Below are 22,415 nucleotides of genomic sequence, written 5' to 3' on the forward strand. Positions count from 1 at the left end.
CCGGCGTTTCTGGCCAGCATGACTAAACCACTTCTGGAGCAACAGAACACCATGATGGAAACCAGAGTGCATGGAAATGCCATTTACCTTTCCACCGTAGTGGTACCTATTAATCTACTTGCACTGGTGTGCTTTGGAACTGCTAGGTTGGCAGGAGCTGGGACAGAGCAATGGGAGCTCACCCCGTCTTAGGGATTCGAACCGCCAACCTTCCAATTGGCAAGCCCAAGAGGCTCAGTGGTTTAGACCACAGCACCACCCACGTCCCTTCAGCAGATGCAATCATGCTTTTAGCAGTGGAAACTGTGCAATGTTACAAATTAAAAGTCATTTTAACTGGCAGGATAAACATAATTCAACAAACCTTCTTCAATGCTACTTCCTGAACAAGTGGGATGCACATTCCATAGTGTTTGCATAAAGGAAGCATCCACCTGTATGTTTCCATATGCTACAGAGAGATGCTGGAAAAGAAAAACAAAATTCTCAGTGAGCATAATGGAAATCTGTTTGAAAATATTTTGTAGGAGAAACACTCTGACCACATTTCTGTGAGGACAGAATCATATGCACAGGAAACATGCAGTTCAGAGCTGGAAAAATGGGGGAGACATGGACGAAAAGTGCCAAGATGGACACGCATTAAAGCTATCATGAGGATTTGTATATGCTTACCAGGTACCTTTCGGAGGACACACTAACCAGGATAAGATCGTCTCCAATTCGTACCTTTTCTCCTTCAGACCTTTGTTTAGAAGCAGGATGTATGGTCCACCAGCATGCCTCACCTACAATGTGTATAAAGTGCTTACGTTAGCTCTAATATGCAATAAACAACAGGCATTTATCAGGTCACTTTATAACAACAGTCTTAGGATATTTACACAGTGGTACCTTGGGTTAAGAACTTAATTCGTTCTGGAGGTCTGTTCTAACCTTGAAACTGTTCTTAACCTGAAGCACCACTTTAGCTAATGGGGCCTCCTGCTGCCGCTGTGCCACCGCTGCACAATTTCTGTTCTCATCCTGAAGCAAAGTTCTTAACCTGAGGTAATATTTCTGTGTTAGCGGAGTCTGTAACCTGAAGCATATGTAACCTGAAGCGTATGTAACCTGAGGTACCACTGTAAAACTAAAAGATTCCAATAGTACAGAAGATGGGTCGCTTCCAAATGACCATTTATTAAGTATTCATCCAGATAGTTTTGCACAAAATTTGCAGGGAAGTTATATGACATTGTAACAAAGAACTATTACCCCACACTTTCCAATGCATTTTCTTGTCACTTTCAAAAAAAAACAAAAAAAAAACCAAAGTCCAGAAAAAGTCTCCTAAACTGATAAAGAGCTCAGTCTAGTTCAAGGCAATCCAAATTGATATGGCCCCTGATCCACTCTAATCAGGGACATATGCCCAACCGCTTCTTGCCCTGCCTCCCTGCTGCTGCTACCGCTGCCACCAAGCCAATACTCTTAACAAGAAAAGTATATTTCCTAGTGGTCCCCACCAGTGGCTTGTTTTCATGGCAGTGCCAAGCACCTGGCACTAGGGTGAAAGAGAGATGGGGGTACCAATCTTCCCAGCTGTTTGTTGCTCTGTGCGTATCCGGGTGGGGAGCAAATAGCTGCTCTGATTGTGGAGATGGAGAGTGGCTGGGTAGCCGTGCTGAGAGAGGTATGGCTATACGTAAATATCAGAAGTGATAAAAGAACATAATTGGCGGTATTATTATTATTGTAATTTGAAATGATTGGATTGGAGTTGTCATTAATTGGAGGATTTTATTGAAAATGAATAAAAATTATTTAATAAAAAAAAAGAAAAGAAATGATAGCTGCTACAGTCCTGCAGAGGCTTCTTACCACATGGCCATTCTATTTAGGGCTCCTGGCTGAATGAGATCTATACTGTCAAACTGAAACATAACTGTGAGCTGCTGAAATCAATGCATATCCAACAAGAGCTGAACAATTGCATTTAGGGCTGAACCCTATATCTGATCAAATGTTTTTGCTGCATGGCGGTGACACATATTTAAAATGGTTATAATTACACTTTCACACACAGTAGGCTTTTGTTTTCTCTAACACTTTCTCTGTGTGCAGCAATACCTAATGAAAGTGATATTTTTTTCCTTAATGCGCACCTATTTTTTTTCTTTCTTTCCACAACTACAGTTCAAGATCTTCTGTTACAGAATCATGCTTAAGAAGAACACAGAGCAGGCCTGCACAACTTGTGACTCACTAGCCATGAACTGTGGCCTCTCACAGTGCTAAACAGACCCTACGTTTTTACCATTCCAGGCCGGTAGCAAAATCAGGAGTTTCCTTAGGGCAGGCTTCCTCAAACTCAGCCCGCCAGATGCTTCAAGACTACAGTTCCCATCATCCCTGACCACTGGTCTTGCTCGTTAGGGATCATGGGAGTTGTAGGCCAAAAACACCTGAGGGCTGAGTTTGAGGAAGCCTGCCTTAGGGGTTTCATGAGGCTTTCAGCCCCACTGGAAAAAACAACAACCTGAAATTATATTATATCTAAGATCATGGGGATGAATCTTTGAGGACATACATACCGGCTGCATTCTCTTGTAGCCCCACATCAAATGCAAGTTTATCCGTCTGAGATCTCGAAGTAGTCAAACATGTCAAATACTAGGGGGAGAAAAAAGATACTGAATTTATTAGGACAGTTGAAATCGGTACATTATACCTGAAGGAGGGTCTCCACCCCCATCGTTCTGCCTGGACGCTGAGGTCCAGCACCGAGGGCCTTCTGGCAGTTCCCTCATTGCGAGAAGCAAAGCTACAGGGAACCAGGCAGAGGTCCTTCTCGGTAGTGGCACCCGCCCTGTGGAACACCCTCCCATCAGATGTCAAAGCGATAAACAACTACCTGACATTCAGAAGACATCTTAAGGCAGCCCTGTTCAGGGAAGTTTTTAATGTGTGATATTTTAGTGTATTTTTGGTTTCTATGGAAGCTGCCCAGAGTGGCCGGGGAAACCCAGCCAGATGGGCGGGGTACAAATAATATATTATTATTATTATTATTATTATTATTATTATTATTATTAGTCGTAAGATCATCTTCTGCATGAATTCAGAGATCTTTCTACATTCAAATGTGCAAAACTGGGAAACTTAATCTTTTTGCACATTGGTTTGTAGATGTGCATCAGATTCCTGCTGTGCTGAAACAAACAGAAATGTATGCAGCCATTAAGAGCTCCAGTGCTTATTAGCAATCACCGGACTGAAATGATCAACTTCAAAGAGGATTTAAGATCTAGACAGGTTTCTTTTTTAATTACATTATTTTGGCCCCAAAGGAACATTACGGGAGGAGAAATAAATGTGGAAGTCAGCAGCTAAAATTAGCACTGAAGCTACAATTTTACAGAACAAAGGTTCCTCTATAAAAAGGTTCTCAGAAGTGAATGATGCTTGCAAACGCTATACAGAAAACACTGTTACTGTGCAACTAAAGCTATTGGTTATGCACAGAACCACCATTAGATGTGGAGGGGTAATGGAAAGTCAAGGGCTGGGATAAGCCTAGCTATGCAGAATTAATACCCACTCCTCATTTGCCACACCTGGGGGTGGCCTGGATGGCAGTCTTCAAGGAAAGGAGAAGAGAGATGGCAAACAAGGGCTGGGGTTGGACCTGTTCTCTAATTCCACCAGCACTGCAGTTCCTTTGCCAAGTGATGGTACCTTTGGCAAAAGTGACTGCTGCTGCAGGGTGGGGTGGCACATTCACCCAAGGATAAGGAGGCAGGAAGGGTGCATTCACACCACAAAGTTGAATAACTTGTAAACCACTTCTGATAGTTTGCTTGCAGCAAAGAACTTTGGAGACTCTGGTTCCTGCCACCTTTACAGGACTACAATCCCCAAAGTTTAAGTCTGTGGTGTGGATGCATCCAAAGCTATTTTCCAGCTCAGGTACCTGGAAAGAGAGAAAATGTGACCGAAACAGGGAAGGGAACCCCTTCCCTCTTATTCACCTCATTTGGAAGGCCACAGGCAGCTCTTCCCCCTACTCTCCAACCCCCAAAGTGACCGGCACTTGGATCGCAGTCAAGGAGCAGCTTACCATTCCACTAAATGAATGACGAAGAAGTATAGCATGGCCATACAGCAGTGTTCTGTGACCACCTCCTTGAGCTGCCTGCGGGAAATTAAGAAAAAATCTCAGGGCTCACAAGCATTGGAACCACAGGGACTTAATTACCGTAACAGCAACAAATATTAGACATTTTGCATTAAGCTATGAAAACAGGATTAGACTGAGGATTTCAAGTGTGGGGCAGAGGTTGTGCACACTCATAATAACACCATACATTTGTATTTCCATAATTTCATTGTGAAAAATGACAAATGCCTAGAGATTACTATCAGTGTTCAGTAATTGCCAGCTCTTCAACCCAATTAAGTCAATGTGCTTCAATTTAAACTGATAAGGGGCTGATCTAGAAGAGCATGTGGTACAGTTCTCCCAAGAGAACGCAACTTCAAAAGGCGTGGTTGGGTGGGGGAGTTGCATACTGGATGCCACCACGTTTGACATAAAATCTAGAAAGCTAGTAAGTCAGAAAGAAAGTCACCATGCACAAGGAGCCTTCCAGCCTACAGAAGGATGTAAAAATTAAATATCCCACCTGCATTCTGAAAATGTTAGGGTCAGTGAAGAAGTGTATGGCGTGGTTACTACCATATAAACTGACTCTCAGAGCTGCTAGGGAACAGGGCAGAAATTCTCCTGTCTTAACCATGATTACAGAATTGTCAGAGCTGATGGAGATGTGGCAAGAAATAGAAAGATTGTGTCTGTGACAATCAGATTGAGGAGGCACATCAGAGACAGCAAAGTTATCCCAAGATGCATGGTGCAAGCTTGAGTCCAGTCAGTGCCTGTCTTGAGCTCCACGAGAAAAGAAAGAAAGGATATGCAAGGAACCAATATATAAATAACTTGATGGGCCCCCGCTGTGTCACCTGCTTGATGGCAAACTAGGATTTGGAATAGCAACTGTCTGTGCATCTGCAGTGATGACACTGCAATGCCAAGATTTCCAGCAAGCAGAGCTGCCATGATGGCATAGGAAGTAGGGTGACTCTGTCATGCTGCTTAAAACTATAGTTTAAGGCTTACAAAGCTTAAGAACACTGTGGGATTGTGGAACCTAGGAAGTTACCTATACTACCTGGCAGGAGCTCTGCAGGATTTCAGACATGGCGATCTCCCAGCCCTACCTGGAGATGCCAGAAATTCAACCTAGGACCTTTTGCATGCAAAACCATGTGCTCTACCAGTGGCTACTAACCTTCTACACTCTTACTCTCTTTCCCCTCCCCTTCTTGCATCTGCAACCGCCCTGGCTTATATTTGAAAGTCTATAAATAAAAATGTTTTCTGCAATAAGTAGTTCTGAACATAAAGGTACTTTCTTACCTTTCTTATAAACTTTCCAGAAGCATTCAAAAAACAAAACAAAACAGATTATAGGCATGTGCTTCTAAATTGTTACCAAAAATGAGAAATATATCCATAATCTGTCCATAATAAAACCATGCTCATCCACAACTTGATTGTTGCAGAGCTGGCTTGCATTACATAGACTTGGAGAGAGTGAACGGGACGAGCCTGACCTTATCCAGCTGTGCCCACCTGGGTTTTTGGTACTGCAAGAACACCATCTCTTTGCCTAGGAAGCTTCTTGACCTTGGTTTGGGCTAAGTGGGTCTGCACCTGTTATCAGGCCAGAGAGACAAATCAGGAATGCTGTTGTCCAGCAGCATCCCTTATCCAGTTGGTCAAGGAAGTTTTTGGGTATTGTTAGACGCGGCTGTTGGGCCAGCTTGAGACTTCATGGCCTTCATGACCACCTTTGGTCTTTGTCAGATGGCCATTGGTTCAACACACCAGGCAGGGTACACCCTTGATGTGATCATCACCCCAAGAGATATGTGCAACCATTATCTGGTTAAGTTTGGGCTGACTGCGGCAATTCCCCCGTGTAAAGGTGGGGTTCTATTCAGATTGCCTGCTCTTGGAAACCAATGGAAACTGATGTGACCCTGTATGCTCTGAAGTATTTTCCAGTGAAGAAAGCTGGCAATCCCATTGAAGACATGGTCTCACTATGGAATGGCAAGATGAAACGTGTGATTGGCACAATCACTCCTGAGCATCCTCTCTGATGTTCTGAAATACGAGTAGCCCTTTGGTACTCTGAGGCGCTCTGGACTATAAAGCAAGCCAGACAAGGACAGGAATGCAAGTGGTGCAAGTTTTGCTCTGAAGCCAACCAAACACTGGTCAGAACACATAATTGTGCCTACCATGCAGCAGTGTGGAATGCAAAAAATGTTCATTTTGCAGCTTGCATTGCATACTCTAGTAGCCAGCCAGTGGGGTCATTTTGGACAGTCCCAGTTTGACTTCTGGTTTGGGGAAGGTGGTGTAGAGAGCGATGGTGGGGCAGCTGAAGGCATTATCAGAGAACACCCATTCCAATCTGGGTTTGGGCCTGGCCACAGAATTTAGTTGGCCTTGGTCACCCTGATGGATGACCCCTGCACAGAAAGGAACACAGGGAGTGTGACCTTGCTCCTGCTTCTCTCATTGGCTTTAAATACCATCGACCATGCTTCAGGGAATGGGAATTGGGGACACTGTGTTACAGTAGTTCTGATCCTCCCTTCAAGACCGAATCCACAGAGTAGCATTGGGAGACTGTTTCTCGGCCCCCTGATAACCACGTTATGGGGTGCCGTAAGGGATTATATTATCTTCAGTGCTATTTAATATCTACATGAAGCTACTGGGAGTGGTCATTAGGAGATTCAGGGCAATGTGCCATTTGTATGCTGATGACACTGAGCTCTACTTCTCCATAAGTTCTGAATCAGGAGAGGCCATGCCTGGACACAGTCCTTGGCCACTGTCTGGACACAGTGGTAAAATGAATTAGGAAAATCAAGCTTGAATCTTGGCAAGATGAGGCACTGGGGGTAAGTAGTTCCCATGTCCGAGAAATTGGCCAATTGTCTACCCTGGATGGGGTTGCACTCCCCCTGAAGGAGCAAGTTCACAATTTGGGGGGTTCTTGTGGATCCAACTCTGTCACTGGAAGAACAGGTAGTAGCCTCAGTGGCTAGAGGTGCCTTTTACCAACTGTGACTGGTTCAACAGCTATGACCATTCCTGAACCAGGAGAGCCTGGCCATAGTAGTTCATGTACTGGTTACTTAAGGACTGCAATGGACTCTATGCAGGGCTTCGCTTGTGCTTGATCTAGTGCAGAATGCTGCAGCACGACTGCTCACAGGAGCGAGGCATTGTCGGCATATAACACCTGTGCTCAGAAATCTGCACTGGCTGCCCATCTGCTATCAGGTCAAGTTCAAGGTGTCACTATCAGAATATGAAACCCTTAACAACTTGGGACCAGTTTACCTACAAGATCACCTTGCCGCATATGAGCGTTGATGAAGATTTTACAGTACTATATATTGCCTTACATACAGATGAACAAGTGACTGTGAAAACCTGATGGAAGCACATGGCTAATAAAATACTGCATGCTGATAACACTTGAAACAACGTTGGTAGAAGTGTTTCTACACTGCAGATGGATAAGTTGGTGTGTCCAAAGGTGCTACTTAACCCTCTCATTTTCTGTTTTGTACTCAAGACACATTCTACCTACAGACAGATCCCCACTGATCCCAAGATTGGCGAACTTCAATATTTCTTTGGGAAAACTTGCTGGCGTCTTTTGTACATGGTATGAATAAGAAATCCTGGTTAGGGCTATATAAGACTTGGAAAGTTCATACAAACATTGTCGACATTTTAAAAAATGTGATTAGATTTCCCTGCCAAGATTACAAATCCAGTTGGCTATCCAAGAACAAAGTAATTGCCACTACTCGTTGGCATAAGATTTCCACTGGAGGCACATGCTGATCAAATGAAAAATGAATCAACAACCCACACAGTGATTTTATGACTTACTAATCCACCTAATTGTGAGGCCTGACCTCTAATATTCTGATGTTCAAACCACATAGTGAGATGAAAGCTACATCTTAGATTGCTTTGTGGTAGGTTTTACGATGTATCCCTCTGAGTTCATTTATGCAGCAGACGGCAAGGCAGATCATGCTGACCCTGATTCCAAGATGTAGGGGTGCAACAATCCTATATCACTCTCCTCAGGATTACTTTCACTTCAGTTGAGAGCACTGAGTTGCTACACAGCCAAAAGAACACACTTGCAATAATGAAATTTGTGTTGCTATTTTTCCTCCATCAAATCTTCACCAGCTAGGCTGACTGAAGTGAACAGGGCCAACTACAAACTCAGGGCCAAACCAGATGGGAGATTTTCCTACAGCTTTCATTTTGCTAATTAGCAGTCCAGTGGGACCCCTTTGAAGATCAGGGAAGTGCTGTGCCAGGAGATGATGACTTTTGATGCAAGGCAGTTTAGACTGACTCGCATTTTCCCAGTTAAAGACATAATGGATACATCCATTAAAAAAAAGTTTAGTGCATTTGGAGGGTGAATGTGAGAATAATGGAATTAGCTACATAAATGTAATATTGCAGTAATGCATTGTACAATACTGAGTGTTGGACACTGATCAGGTTGTTGTTTACCAAAATTAAATATTCCCCAAATGTTATATCTTCTCTCTTTTACACATTGAACAAATGCAGCTTAATGTTTGTGCAAGGCAAGGCAAAATCATCTTTAATTAATCCACCATTCTGATATTCAAACAGCTCTACAATAGAAGATAGAATTTACCGTCCATGGTGTAGAGCCTTGAAAATATTAAATAAGCACCAAATAATAAATGTCATTATGGACAGAAGGTATCACAGCCATCTGATACAATTTTCACACACAAAAAAAATAATTTTTGCTGCCCTGCTGCTGTGATTAAAGTTGCAACCCTGCAGGGCCACAGATACCTAAATATTAGCTTTTAGTGCAGGCTGCAGCTCCTTTGCTGAAGAACATTAGCTATTTTAGGTAAGCCACTTAAAGATTTTTCTTCCTTGATTAAGCAATCTACATTTATTTATTTTTTTAAAATAAAACAAACCTGTGGGCAAGAAACAGGGTTGCACTGAGCAGACCCATGCTCTGCACTCTGACGTTGCATGCTTTTCTGATACCCACACACGCAGCATGAACTACATCCATAGTGAGGAGTTCAAAATTCCACAGAAGCCTTTGTGCCTATAACCTGCCCCACAAACATGTGTGATATACATGGGATGGGGGGCAGGGCTAATCAGCACCCACCCACCCCACTCCTTGCTCAGGTATTCATCAACAAGGGAACCTTCAACGCCTGCGTATTCTACAAATCATGCTACAGGCTTCTAAGGAAGGTAAAGATTTTTCAGGGATGGGAAAAGGATAAACTCGAAACCTGCCTTCTCCCTATGAGAGGAAGTGTGGGATTGGGCCTGACATCATGCTCAACATATCTTTAATTCTACATTAAAATGAGAGGTTTACTACAAATCAGTATTGTTTGCATATGGAATGACATGCATCTTAGTTATTTGAGGGTCTTCCATCCAGGAATTGTGCTAATGGGGAAATCCAATGGGATGGAATTGTGAAAAAATTAATAGAAATTGTGTAAAGATTTTGAGGTTTTTGTTATCCAACCAAGAAGGGTGATCATAAATATTTAGAAAACCTACATATTAAGTAACCAGATAGAGCTACCAGAAAGCATATAGACGACGTCTTCTTTTAAAAACTGATTATGGTCCTGTAGTCCCACTTAGATTTGAATTTTCAGAAATTCAAACTCAGACATCTGTGTGTTGTAAAATGAGTGTCATGTGCCCTGCCTGGCCAGCAGAATAAAACAGGAGCAGGGAGGAAGAGATTGTAGTGCCTTCCTCACAGAAGGTTTGGAAGCAGAGGTGGGGGGGGGATTAGCTATGAGCAGATTATGTTATGTTTTCAGTGTATATTAAGAGCCTATTTGTTCACAGACATTTCCTGACTGTTAACACTGATCTGGCACAGTGTATGGCATGGGTAGGCAAACTAAGGTCCGAGGGCCAGATCCTGCCCAACTGCCTTCTAAATCCGGCCCACGGACATTCCGGGGATCAGCGTGTTTTTACATGAGTAGAATGTGTCCTTTTATTTAAAAAGAATCTCTGGATTATTTGTGGGGCATAGGAATTTGTTCATCCCCCCCAAAAATATATATATATATAGTCCAGCCCCTAACAAGGTGTGACTGACAGTGGACAGGCCCCCTGCTTAAAAAGTTTGCTGACCCCTGGTGCATGGTATTGAATTCCTCTGCTTCCATATTATATTATTTTTATTGTTTTATGAAGTTTTTTGTACACTGCTTCAGACATTTCCTTTAATATAAAGTGATATATAAATGTTTCAAATATAACAAAACTACACTTCCCATAAGGTTCCATCCCCTTCCTGCCTCACATCTGACCAAGTACACTTCCATACGGAAAGAACTGAACACAACTGAGTGCCTGAGCAGACGAGAGGCCAATGGCCAGAGATAGCAGTCACCCATTTTGAAGCTACACGAGGATCATTACCATTTTACTGCCCTCCTGTTGTTGAATGCAAGCAACTGGTCTCAGCTTAATATTCACATGCAGCTTGAAGGTTGCTCACTGTGAGAATTGAGCAAAGAAAGCATCATGCAGCTTTATGCCATTGCAGGAACAAAACAGATGCCCCTGCGAGCTACATTGCATTTTGTCCTCTATGTTATTGCAGTCTGCCTGTGATTTGGGATGAGTCACCCCAAACGGTTGAAAGGTATATCCTTCAATTGCTAGGCAACTGCGCAGCATTTCCCCTCTGTCGCCTCCAGAAATTACAGATTATTATTTGACCAGGACTGAAACAAAGCAGGGTTGAAGTGGCCTGACAACATTCAAAAGGAAAATGAGGTCCAGGGCGCGGTATGTGGTTGGTTTGTTTTTACATTTTACAGGAAATGTTGGGAGCTAGATGGACAGGTGATGTTTGCATCCACAACCCTGGTGAAACAGGCAAAAGGGACACTCACACATCTTACTTTGCTGAGATGTGTGACTGAGATCCATGTATGAGGCAAGCTCATTCAATTCAAGCTAGGATTAAGACAGAAGAGTAGCCATGGGACTGCTGATGAAGAGGACAGCCCTGTGCCTTTTCCCTCCTACACAATGTCCAGGGATGCTCAAGGTGCAAGAGGACATGGTCACCCTTCCAGTTCTCTCAGTCTCCACAAGTGGGAAACAATGAAGGGGACTGGGAGGAAGAAAACCCAAGGGGCAGTGACATCCCATCCCATGGCAAGTACATCCCTAGACATCATACAGAGGAGGTGGGATAAAAAGATACAGTCACTATTTTTATACCGTAACATAACATAATAAATTTGCTATATGAATTTTGTAATAAAGTAACTAGCCTGCATCTATTAATATCCAGGTGAAACAGAGCTGTAATTTTCCCAAGTCATGGGAGGGAGAAGGAGAGGCGGGTACAGAAAATCCTCTTTCACAGGTGAAGCAGGAATAGCAGATGTGTAAGTTGCTTCTATTCTTGCTGCAATTCATAACATGTGAAGCCATCCCAAATGTTGATTCTAACACCTGTCTGAACTATTTAGGACTGGCCCTTAAGACCAGCAGTATCAGGGCATGTTATTATTTTGCATCTCAGTCGGCATACTTGGGTCTTTTCTAAACTAACAGTAACTCTCAAGACACAAATTCACACAGCCCAGCTTGGCAAGCTTCTCTGACTTCTGTTGACACAATAAGTGCATGACAAGCAGTGTGACAAACAGGTCAGGACATCATCTTTTTAATGAAGACGCCTTTGCAATCTGTCTTTATTTTTATTTTTTGCACGAGATTCCCCCATCCCCACCCACAGATATTGTGATTCAGTTGCTAAGGCAGTTTGCGTGCCTGTGTGTCCTATCATAGGTCATGACTGCATCTGAAGATTTTCTGATGCTGTCATTGTGTTCAGCTGTTCGTAAGTATTTTCTAGTTTTGCTCATGAAGTCTAAATGCCCTCCTAATGACAAATCTGTGTACAGCTTTCAGAATTGCCAAATGTGGTTGAAAACCAATTTTCTAAGCAATTATTTATTCGCAATTCATCAAACAGAAAGATCTAGATACTCACAATCAGCCTAATCTTGATTTCAGGGTGTTGGAAGCTTCCGTGATATATATGCTGCCTGCCAGATGTGGAAACAATTTGCTTTGTTGCAATGGCTGAGAATCATGTGAATCAGAAAATCCGGCATTCAAATCTGACTTCAGCCATAAAGCTGTCCGAGGCAACCACTATTATCTCTGTCCTGATCTCCTTCCCCAGTTACAACATGAGAATAATAATCATACAGGGTTGTTGTAAAGATAAGTGAGAAAATTTGTAAGAAACACTTTGATTCTTTAAAATGTACTGTGTGAGCGATAGTTATTAGAATAACATCCAGATGGCTCAAGCAAGTAAGCCAAATCATGTGAAGAAAGGTAATGCACACCAATATCAGTACATCCAATCTCATCCAATCCTGGGAATTTTGGGAATTTTGTTCTTGCATGCCTGGCAATTCACAAGATCCTTAATGTGAAGAAAGAAGTAGCCTATAAATTCCATTAAGACTTTCTTCTTTGGGCTTCTAGTATAACTCCAGCCTCATCTCCAGTTGTGGAAATATCCCTATTCCCAGTGTTTTATGAAGGGATTTCCAACTGGAAATTCCAAAATGTGGAACTGAAACACAAGGCTGCAATACTATAATCTCTAACATGGAAGCCCCACTGAGCATATAAACAGGTATAAACTTTGCAGCATAAAGCTTCAATCCTAAACTCACTGGCACTGCAGCGCTGTACCCATTTGATCTGGGAATAAGCCCCATTGAGCTCAATGGGCCTTATTTCTGAGCAGACATGCATAGGATTGCAAGTTGCACGGAACTCAAGTTTACTTCTAGGTGTTACATGAAGCATCAGCAGAACTGAATCTGGCCAATGACTCACTGCAGCTGAACACCAGAACCCATTTTCAATGTCAAGGCTTAATCCCAGAATATGTAAAGCAATGATAAAGAACATGGCCTTGAGCAAGGATGGAGAACCTGAGGCCCTCCTGATGTCGCTGAACTACTACTTCCATCACCCTGGACATTGACCATGCTGGGTGGGGTTGATAGGAGCTGTAATTCAGAAACATCTGGAAGGTGGCAGGTTAGCCAAATCAGGTTTGAGAAAGAGAAGAGGGTACTCCTAGTAGCAAAGCACAATATCCATCAGTTCCAGTGCATCTGGGATTAGGGCTTGGAGCTTTCAAAATGAAGACTGTGACCTCCAGGCTCTTCCTTTAGAAGTAAAATACTTGCCCTCAGAATATGTTTTCCTTTCTGCCTTGCTGTGGCAAACACTTTTTTAAAAAGTAGCCCAACACCCAACAGGCAGTAGTGTGGGATTTTCCCACCCTACACTACATAGCTGAAAGCCACAATGAGAACAAGAGGGGGAAAAAAGTGGAACAGAAAGTTACTGTATTAGTATTTAATTAAAACGGTCAGCTGCAAACTACACTGAGAGCAAGTTGAGGGTCTGTGGCTGCCGGCTTTTAAAGAATTTCATTCCCACTTATGCGGGCATCTGCCTCCTTGGAGGGTTAAGTTCTTAAGTAATCACTAATTTCCCAGTGGATTAGGAAAATAAAATTAACACAGTGTGATGATTTAGTATTGCACAAAAGTACTGGGGGGCTGACTGCTCTGCTGACCAGCAGATTTTTCTCAAACTCTGCGTGGGATTTCAGAGAAGGAAAACCAGTGAATGCATAAGAACAACCAGGTGCAAACTCTCGCCTGCTGTGCCGGGAATCTTCATAATACAATGAGTTGACAGATTTCCATGGATAGGACTATCAGGATCAATGCCAGGTGTGAGGTGGCCTTCGGCACAGTGCCCTCCCCACCCCCAAACCATACCAGATGGTGAGATAGTGGTATGGTTTATCAGCCCTGCATTGATAAATATATGTATTCTGTCTTTTAAACTCTTGTTGTTGAGTCCACCCTCTCCTTCGGTTTCCCAGCTGCCAACAGAGTGACAATTTGTGTCATTACCAACATGCTCCTTTCCTTCCCTTTCTCAAAGGCAAACGTTGGCAGAGAGTAGAAAAGTGCCAAACATGGCAGTAGGGCGGTCAAGTGTCCTACTGTTAGAGGCGGATTTAGGGTAGCGCGACGGGTTCCGCTGCACTGGGCACCAAGCCTAAGGGGGCGCCGCAGGGCATTGCAACTATGATGCAGTGAATTGAGCAGAGCAGAAGGCGAGAGGTGCCGCCGCCAAATTTTTGGTTTGCACCGGGGCACTGCTGGAATTTGAAAGGCCAAAGTTCACCCCTGCTACTGTTAAAGAGGGACAGTCCTTCAGAGCAACTGTCACTCCCTTACTATCAGGCCAGGTTCAAGGCATTTGTGTCAACCCACAAAGCCCTAAACAATTTAGGTCCAGTTACTTATGCTCCACCTCGATCAATGAGACCATGTGATGGAGAATTTCTGATGGCTCCTCATGCCCCTGATCTTTGGCTGCTGAACATTTGGTGTGTCAGGCCCTGCCCTGTGGAACTCCCTGCCAGTAGAGGTTCAGCAGGAACCATCTGTCTCCTTTCAAATGTTTTTTGAAAACTTTTTATGTTGAGATAGGGCTTTACAAAAATTTCCCCCTTTTAACGTATCAGTTTTTATTGATATTTACAGATGTTTTATTTATGTTTTTAACTATGTTTTTATGGATCATTTGTTGATTTTATCCTTATATGTTGTGTGACAACTAAATTTTAAATATGTAGACTGTAGTCCTATGCACAAATCTCATTGAAATAAGTGGACTTTACTTCTTAGAAAACATGTTCAGGACTGCATTGCACTAGATATAAAAGCTCTCAGAGACTTAAAAATGCCAAAGACCTTTTATTGATAGCTTCAAATGCCGATGATTGTAAAGCGCAAAAGAAAGTTTAGCAAAGGCCCATATTTCATGGCTGATCATTAGTCCTGAGGTTTTATAGCCACAACAAAAAACCACATGGAACAACCAGCATACAGAATGAGCATTGACAGGCAAAAAGTTTCATTTATCACAGGAACAAATGGATTGAGTTTCATGCGATGGCTGAAGATCAGACAAATGAATTAAGAACGTACCCATTCGGAGAGCTCTCTAGGCTAGCAAAGTTGAAAACAAAATAGTAAATGAAAATTTAGTCTCACAAATGGTGTATGTGTGTGTGTGTGTGTGGTGTGTGACATATTAAAGCAGAAACTCAAAACAATATTTAGACATATACATATACATATTGAAGGAACGTGTTTTAATATTTATCTAAAATAAGCAATAATGATGGGCACAATCCACCAGGAAGTTCTTGTTGTTAATGATAATAATAATAGCAGGAGTTATTTAAGATCTAAGTATCATTGCAATAGGGTTTACGCAGGTAGATTGTGTCCACTATATTTAACAGTCATTATCTTCAAAAGCTGATGCTTCCAAGAAACCAACTTGTATGCAGCACGCTAAATATAAAATTGAGCTGCAGGGAATAGTAAATTACTGCCATAGTACTGCAGCAGCTTTACATAATCACATTTATGAGACCAAAGAAAGTGGTCAGCATATAAGATAGCTGCTCTTGCGTTTACCAAGAAAACCCATTGGGATATTTTAGCTGGCACATTTACTGTTCTTCTTCCTTGTAGCTTTCCTTACAATGATGCCCTCCAGGTGAATTCTTTATCTCCCCCCACCCCCACCCCGCTTGCTTACCAAAAGCGTAAAATGTATTAATCAACAGCCTTGAAGTCTTAAAGTGGTCTCTCTCTTTTTTGACAATTAAGTCTATAAATTTGGTATGCTAATCAGGACTCTTATTTACAATAATAAAAGAAGTTCATACACATGCCAGACTCACACCCATAGTTTAAACAAAGCAGCAGCTGCCTACCTCTTGCTGCACACAGTAATCTGCCCATTCACACCTGCAAGCACTTCCCCGACACAAAGAAATGTGCCAGATCTTCCCACTAAATATGGACAACTTTACTGAAGAAAAAATATTTATATCATGGGCAATGATCATGCTAGACCATGATGAGTTTAAACATGCCAGCATGGGTTCTTATCCATGTTTTGAAGTTGGTTTGTTTTGCAAATGATCACTGTTAAACCAGGTCCCCATTTTGGACAAACAAGAAGCCATGGTTTACTAAAATTGAAAGAAAAAGCTTCTGAAGTCTTCCTCCCAGCTGCATGGAAAGAAGAGAGGGGAAGAGGGGTGCATAAGCCTGAGGCTTGCTATGCATCGTGATAAACTATGGTTTACTGTGAAATGTGAAATGTGTTCAAGGTGGCTTAGTCAACATATATATAAAAGAATAAATATAAAAATGTTGTGAAACAGTTATTAACAGAACAAGGCAGAACCAAGAGCAGCATGGATAGCAAAAGAGCATGATGTTATTAAATCAAAGACTTGAGAAAAAACAAATGAAAAACATGCGTGTGCCGAGTGTTCTGTGGGGAGCAGGGAATGTGTTCCATGATAATAAGGAAACCAAAACAGAGAAGGCCCAATTCCAAGTTGCCTTGTAGCTAGCTACATAGAGTTTAAACAAATTTCCTGAAAAGAGTCTATGATAAATCTCTGTGTCAGAAACAGGGACGGCATGGCCCTTCCCTGTTGGGCTACAACACCCATCATCATTTGCCATGCTGACTGGTACCTGTGGGAGCTGGAAATTTCTGGAATCCAATGTCTGGAGGACCACATGGTCCCTGTTCCTGAACTAAGTGAATAGTCAGGTTCATATAGGACCAGGGCATCATTCTCTCTCTCTCTCTCTGTCCATAGAAATTCACAAACCTTCCATGAGAACAGCACTTGCATTTCCTTTTCTATCGCTCATGTCAGAATGCCCAAGCTACTGTTTGTTTTATATTACAGAGACGGGCTGTGACACTTGTGAAGTTATTCCATTTTGTGTGCCACTAGAACACATATACCGCTGAAACCTGGATAATAAATAACTCCAGCGTGATTTCGTTAGTGCACCAATCATCCTGATGTGACCCTAATATAACCTAAGTCACTTTGTATATTATACATAACCAATATAAACCATGCTAGCAATGTCCCACTCATTGCTCGGCTCAGAGCTTATTCAAATCTTATGAGAAGCAGAAGAGAAAACACTCAAATAAGCTGGACTTATTCCCAGACAGCTGGTCATAGGATGTCAACTATGTTTTTCCCATATATGAGCAGATGGTCCAAACGGACCTAGGCTTGATCCCTAGGCTTGCAAATCCAATGCATAGTGCTTGAAGCTCCTCGCAGGAAGGATGGTATGCAAATAAAACAAATTTTTAAAACATCCATTGATGCAGGTTATGTGTAAAAATCACACATCTTTAAGCATTCAAACACTGCACCATTCTATCCCGCACACCGTTCAGACATGCCTGCAATTTTTCTAACAGACATTTCCCCATCATAAGTAAACAGTACACAACCCAAATAGGATACAGTTGCTCAACTTCCATTTTCCTGCTTAAAAACAATTCCCTCTGGCTTTTCCTGCCCAAAGGAACCCTTATGGTCTACTTGTTATTCCACAGTTTCTGGCAAATTAATGCACTACTTTTATGTTACTGCTGAAAGAAAGAGGAAAATGTTAAAAGTATATTTAAATAATAATAAGCCCAGAGAAGCATGAAAATTCCCAGTCAAGGGAGGGTCCCCCCCCTTTAATCACGAAGCAAGTTGGAATAATTTATCATTTATTCAAAAAGAAAACTGCTGCCAGTATTTATATTTATGTGTCCTATTTTCTACTTCTGAGGATCCTTGCATTCTAACGCAGGTTTTATCCATCACAACTCTACTTTTCCCTAGCATTGATTTTGACAGGTGCCTTCTAGATGCCCCGTAAGGGGGAAACTGTAGGGACATTTTGCTGAAGGAAAGCTGATTTCCATAATTATAGTGGGTTTTTTCCATGTTGCTGCAATAGTCAAGAGTTTCTTTATGCTCTGTTTACAGGAAGATGGATCAAAAATTATTCCATGATTAAACATATAAATAAAAAATAAGGGTAAATCAAACAGCTTATGCAAAGAGAACAAAAACAGCTGCATGGGAAATAACAGGCCAGCTCATAAGATAGGCTGGCTTGTCAGGCAGTACAGATAGGCATGAGGAAGCACATTTGGTGTTTTAATTTGTTGCAGCCCTCATGTCAAAAGACTTTAGACAATCAATTCAAGCAACATTCAGTGGCCCAGTTCGAACAGCACCATAAACCATGGTTTAATGTAAACTATACTTCAATGTGAAATGCAAACCAGAGCAGTATCTGTGTGTATGAATGCATAAAACATTTTATCCCAGGATAGTTGCCTGTTGCCACTATTAGCTTAACCACACTGGAGCAAAATGGGAACCCCATCCCAGTTGTTGTGCCAGACCTTTCCCCTTTTAATGCAGGGCGCTGTTGTTGTTGTTGTTTTTTTCCAATCCTGGATTTTTGGACTTTCCAAGGGTCAGAAAACAACACATTTAAAGGGAGAAAGGTCTGGGGCAACACTGGGATAGGGACAATGTCATGTGGATATGCCCCATTAAAGGGGGGAGACGCACATATGAAACCACATTCTGCCCTGGTAATAGAGGACTCAAGACATACTAAGGCTTGATCATGCACTGCAATTCCAGAACAACTCTCTGCACATATCTCTGTTGCACTCAGAGAGCTACTGCCAAGGAATTGGAGTTGTTTACTCTAGTTTACTGCAGTGTCATACTCAGACTATGAGACACATCTAAGGCAATATCCAGTATGTACTCATTTGACTGATAAAAGAGCATGTTTCTAGCACTCATGGTTGAATACAAAACCTTAAAAATGGACAGGCAATTAGGTGGACAGGCAATTAGGTGGACAGGCAATTAGCCTTTCGTTCGAAAGACTCTAGGACTAAAGAGGATATGATGGAGGCTTCCATTAGTGAAAGCACAAAATTTAGTCAGCCTCTCCTGCCATGCTCCTATATCCTTTTATTCACCCTTCCTCTTTGTTTTTATCTTATTTGCAAGTTTCTACCATGACGTGAGTGATATTGTCTCATATACAATATTAGTGTTGCTGACTGCGAATGAGTTTTTAAAATCAAAAAATTAGACTGAATTGACGTATTAGTCCCAATGTTGACTATATTATTTGAAATTTGTTTAATATAGTCTGTTTGTAGAAAAAATGAATGCATATCCAATAGCTTATTTACTTTAAAGTAATATTCTTACATACAGGTAAATGTGGTGTTTTAATTCTCTATACAGAAACCAAAGCATAAAACTGCATACTTCTTACGTACACTTGTTTAACTGTCCAGCTATCTAACAACTCCCTGTAAAAGCAGAAAAGACAACCTCTGTAAGTCTTTCCTGTTTCTTTCCACTCCAGAGTTTATGCCTCTGTGTATTCATATATCATATATCGACCTGGCAATTTGCAGTCCTCACTACTAATCAGATGCTCTTCTAAGGTGCCCAATGTACAACTCTTTAAATCAAACTTCAGTTGCGATAAGAGAAAGAGCGCATTTATACGTAAGGTATGAAAACAGAGAATGCAGGTTTTTGGGGTTTTTTTTAATGTTCACACTTTGGTCCTATCTTGGAAAAAGAAAGAAAGATGGAATTTAACTGCTTAACCAGGAGGTTGTAATGTTCTCTGGCTTACTCCCAAGCAACTAAGAACAAAACTGAGCATGCTAATGATCCAGTGTTATCAGCTGCTGTGCTGCTCACACAGCAGCTCTCATAATGGGACAAGAGGGAACCAGCATTAGCATAAGACACTGCTGGTCCCCATCCCTGCTGACAACACAGAACCACTGCTATTGTTACGGCATCACTTGCTTGCTGCCCTTGCTGAAGCACAAGGGAAGTTACATGGCTCTGTTAGGACCAGACAGGGTTAAGAGTTGGAAGAGTTCCTTTTGCTCCATGGAGCATTTGGAGCTCTAGGAGCCAGGATGACTCTGGTAGACATTCCTTAGGAAGTTCACAAGCGGGGTGATGGTTTCCTTGCTGGGTACTGGATACATGCCTTTGTGCCATTGTGCATAAGATGGCTAAGCAGGAGAAGGTTGCTCATTCCAGTGAAACAAACACAACCCAGGTGTTTTGGCATGTGCCAAGCCTACATCATGGGCACTGCTTCCACATAGTGTGATCCCACAATGTATGAATAATGTGATCTTTTTGGCCTGATGATTATACTTCCTCATAAAGGTAAAGGGACCCCTGACCATTAAGTCCAGTCGCGACCGACTCTGGGGTTGCGGCGCTCATCTTGCTTTATTGGCCGAGGGAGCCAGCGTACAGCTTCCGGGTCATGTGGCCAGCATGACTAAGCTGCTTCTGGTGAAACCAGAGCAGCGCACGAAAACGGCATTTACCTTCCAGCCGGAGCGGTACCTATTTATCTACTTGCACTTTGACGTGCTTTCGAACTGCTAGGTGGGCAGGAGCAGGGACTGAGCAACGGGAGCTTACCCCGTCGCGGGGATTCGAACTGCCGACCTTCTGATCGGCAAGTCCTAGGCTCTGTGGTTTAACCCACAGCACCACCCGCGTCCCCATACTTTCTCATGGCAAGGTGCAAATTGGAAGGGAAAGACCCAGTCGATCAGCCCCTCCCACTTAGTTGCATCCTTCACATGTGTATCATTTACTTTACCATACCATACTTTCCCATCCTGCTGGCTGCATGTGTGAAAGGGGTAACTTACTATGTACTAGTTTGATTCATGACTAAAAACAGTGGTTCTCAAAGGGTGTGGCATGCCACACTGGTGTGGCAGGAGAGGATGGCAAGTGTGGCCAGAAGATTTCAGGATAATCAAAGAAATGTTTAAACATTTCAGTATAGTATAGTATCTTTAAAAAAAAAAAATATATGCAGAATATGAATAGATATTTTTTTCAAAATGAGAGCAAGAGCACCAAGTGATACTGAGGACAATATTGCTGTGAACAGGGATTCTCAACTCTGACAACCATGAACAGAAAAGAGAAAGGCTTCTTTGTGTTGATGAGTTTGTTTGTTTGTTTGTCTCAAATTAGGCCTAATATAAATGAGATCACTCAGCAAAAACAAGCTCACACCTCTCATTGGATTTGTATACATACTTACGGTACATACGTAAGAGGCTCTTTTGTAATTATATTTTCGGAATGATTCATATTCTTATGTAGCTGCATTGCTTTATACTTTCTGGATGCCCCGTGATCACATTATGAAGCAGTTGTGTTCGATGTTATAAATCAATCGCTGCCGGGAGTTGTTTCTTTCCTCCAATGTATTTCTTATCAATTAAAAATTTGGTGTGGTGCAAGCAAATTTTTCTTCTGTAAGTCTGGCCCGAGGGGGGGGGGACTTCGTGGGGGTGGGAAACTAGAATACTCTGACTCCAGGTCTCTTCTCATTTGAGTGCAAAGTGTTTAACAAATTTTTTTTACTCACGTTTCTGCTCCAGTGATTCCTAATAGAAAGGTAATGCTACCCTGCACATGACCTAAATTCAAAGCAACTTGACTCTCAACACCTTGTGCTAGCTGTACCTCAAAGGATGCTCCTCAGCAGATATTTCCTTCTGGTGGTATAATAATTGGTCTCCGAAGAAGTAAGGATGGATTGGGAGGATAATTTTTATTTTTAGAAACTGCCTGGAATTTCTTAAGAAGCAGCTGAGATTTATTTATTTTTTTGCAAGGTTTGGGATGAGAAAATAAAAGACACCCCCCCCACACACACACACAAACACACAAAAAGGAAATTTGGCAATATCATATAATTCATTCTGAACAGTCAGTCTTTTGAAAGGTTCCTGGGTCAAGGCAGGAAAGCGAGAAGCAGTTTAATCTTGAATGACTGGCATCCCATGACACCAAAACAAACATCCTTTTACTCACCCCTTCGCTGGAATTGTCTCCTGTATTGGCAAGCATCTCTTGGAGGGCCCTGACAGATAAAGACTGCTCCAGTACAAAGTTACAGATGCAAAGGTCAGGAGGGACATACTGTAAAAATAAAACAAGCAGCAAAAATCAGTGCTCTCACCCACATCAGTGTTTGCCACAATAGATCTGTGAGTCTTTAAGGTATCTCAAGACCCTTTGCTGTTTCTGCTGTGACAGCCTTGCATGGCTAGCTCCTCTGAAAAGATTTGTGCAAGACTACAGATCATTAAAAAATGAACAGCACTATACACTTCAGTGGTC

General features: G+C 42.1%; 1 protein-coding gene and 2 long non-coding RNA genes across 3 annotated transcripts in view; 2 read left to right on the top strand and 1 right to left on the bottom strand.

The window, feature by feature from the left end:
* The window catches only part of LOC310767021, a 962,895-nt gene that overhangs the window by 676,039 nt on the left and 264,441 nt on the right, over positions 1-22,415 (top strand). The gene's annotated exons all lie outside the window — the stretch shown is intronic.
* The window catches only part of RYR3 (ryanodine receptor 3), a 265,223-nt gene that overhangs the window by 182,092 nt on the left and 60,716 nt on the right, over positions 1-22,415 (bottom strand). The window contains exons 3-7 of the mRNA XM_083607824.1: positions 22,107-22,214; positions 4,103-4,177; positions 2,577-2,655; positions 676-788; positions 365-464 (exon numbers count right to left, since the gene is read on the bottom strand). Of these exons, the coding sequence (XP_083463950.1) occupies positions 365-464; positions 676-788; positions 2,577-2,655; positions 4,103-4,177; positions 22,107-22,214 (475 nt within the window). The remainder of the gene's footprint in view (positions 1-364; positions 465-675; positions 789-2,576; positions 2,656-4,102; positions 4,178-22,106; positions 22,215-22,415) is intronic.
* On the top strand, positions 9,314-12,369 carry LOC310766905. The gene is made up of 3 exons (XR_014550516.1): positions 9,314-9,421; positions 11,032-11,406; positions 12,245-12,369. It is a non-coding gene; the product is annotated as an uncharacterized lncRNA (long non-coding RNA).

This window comes from Podarcis filfolensis (genome assembly GCF_964270895.1).
Source record: "Podarcis filfolensis genome assembly, chromosome: 1".
Taxonomy (NCBI): Eukaryota; Metazoa; Chordata; class Lepidosauria; order Squamata; family Lacertidae; genus Podarcis; species Podarcis filfolensis.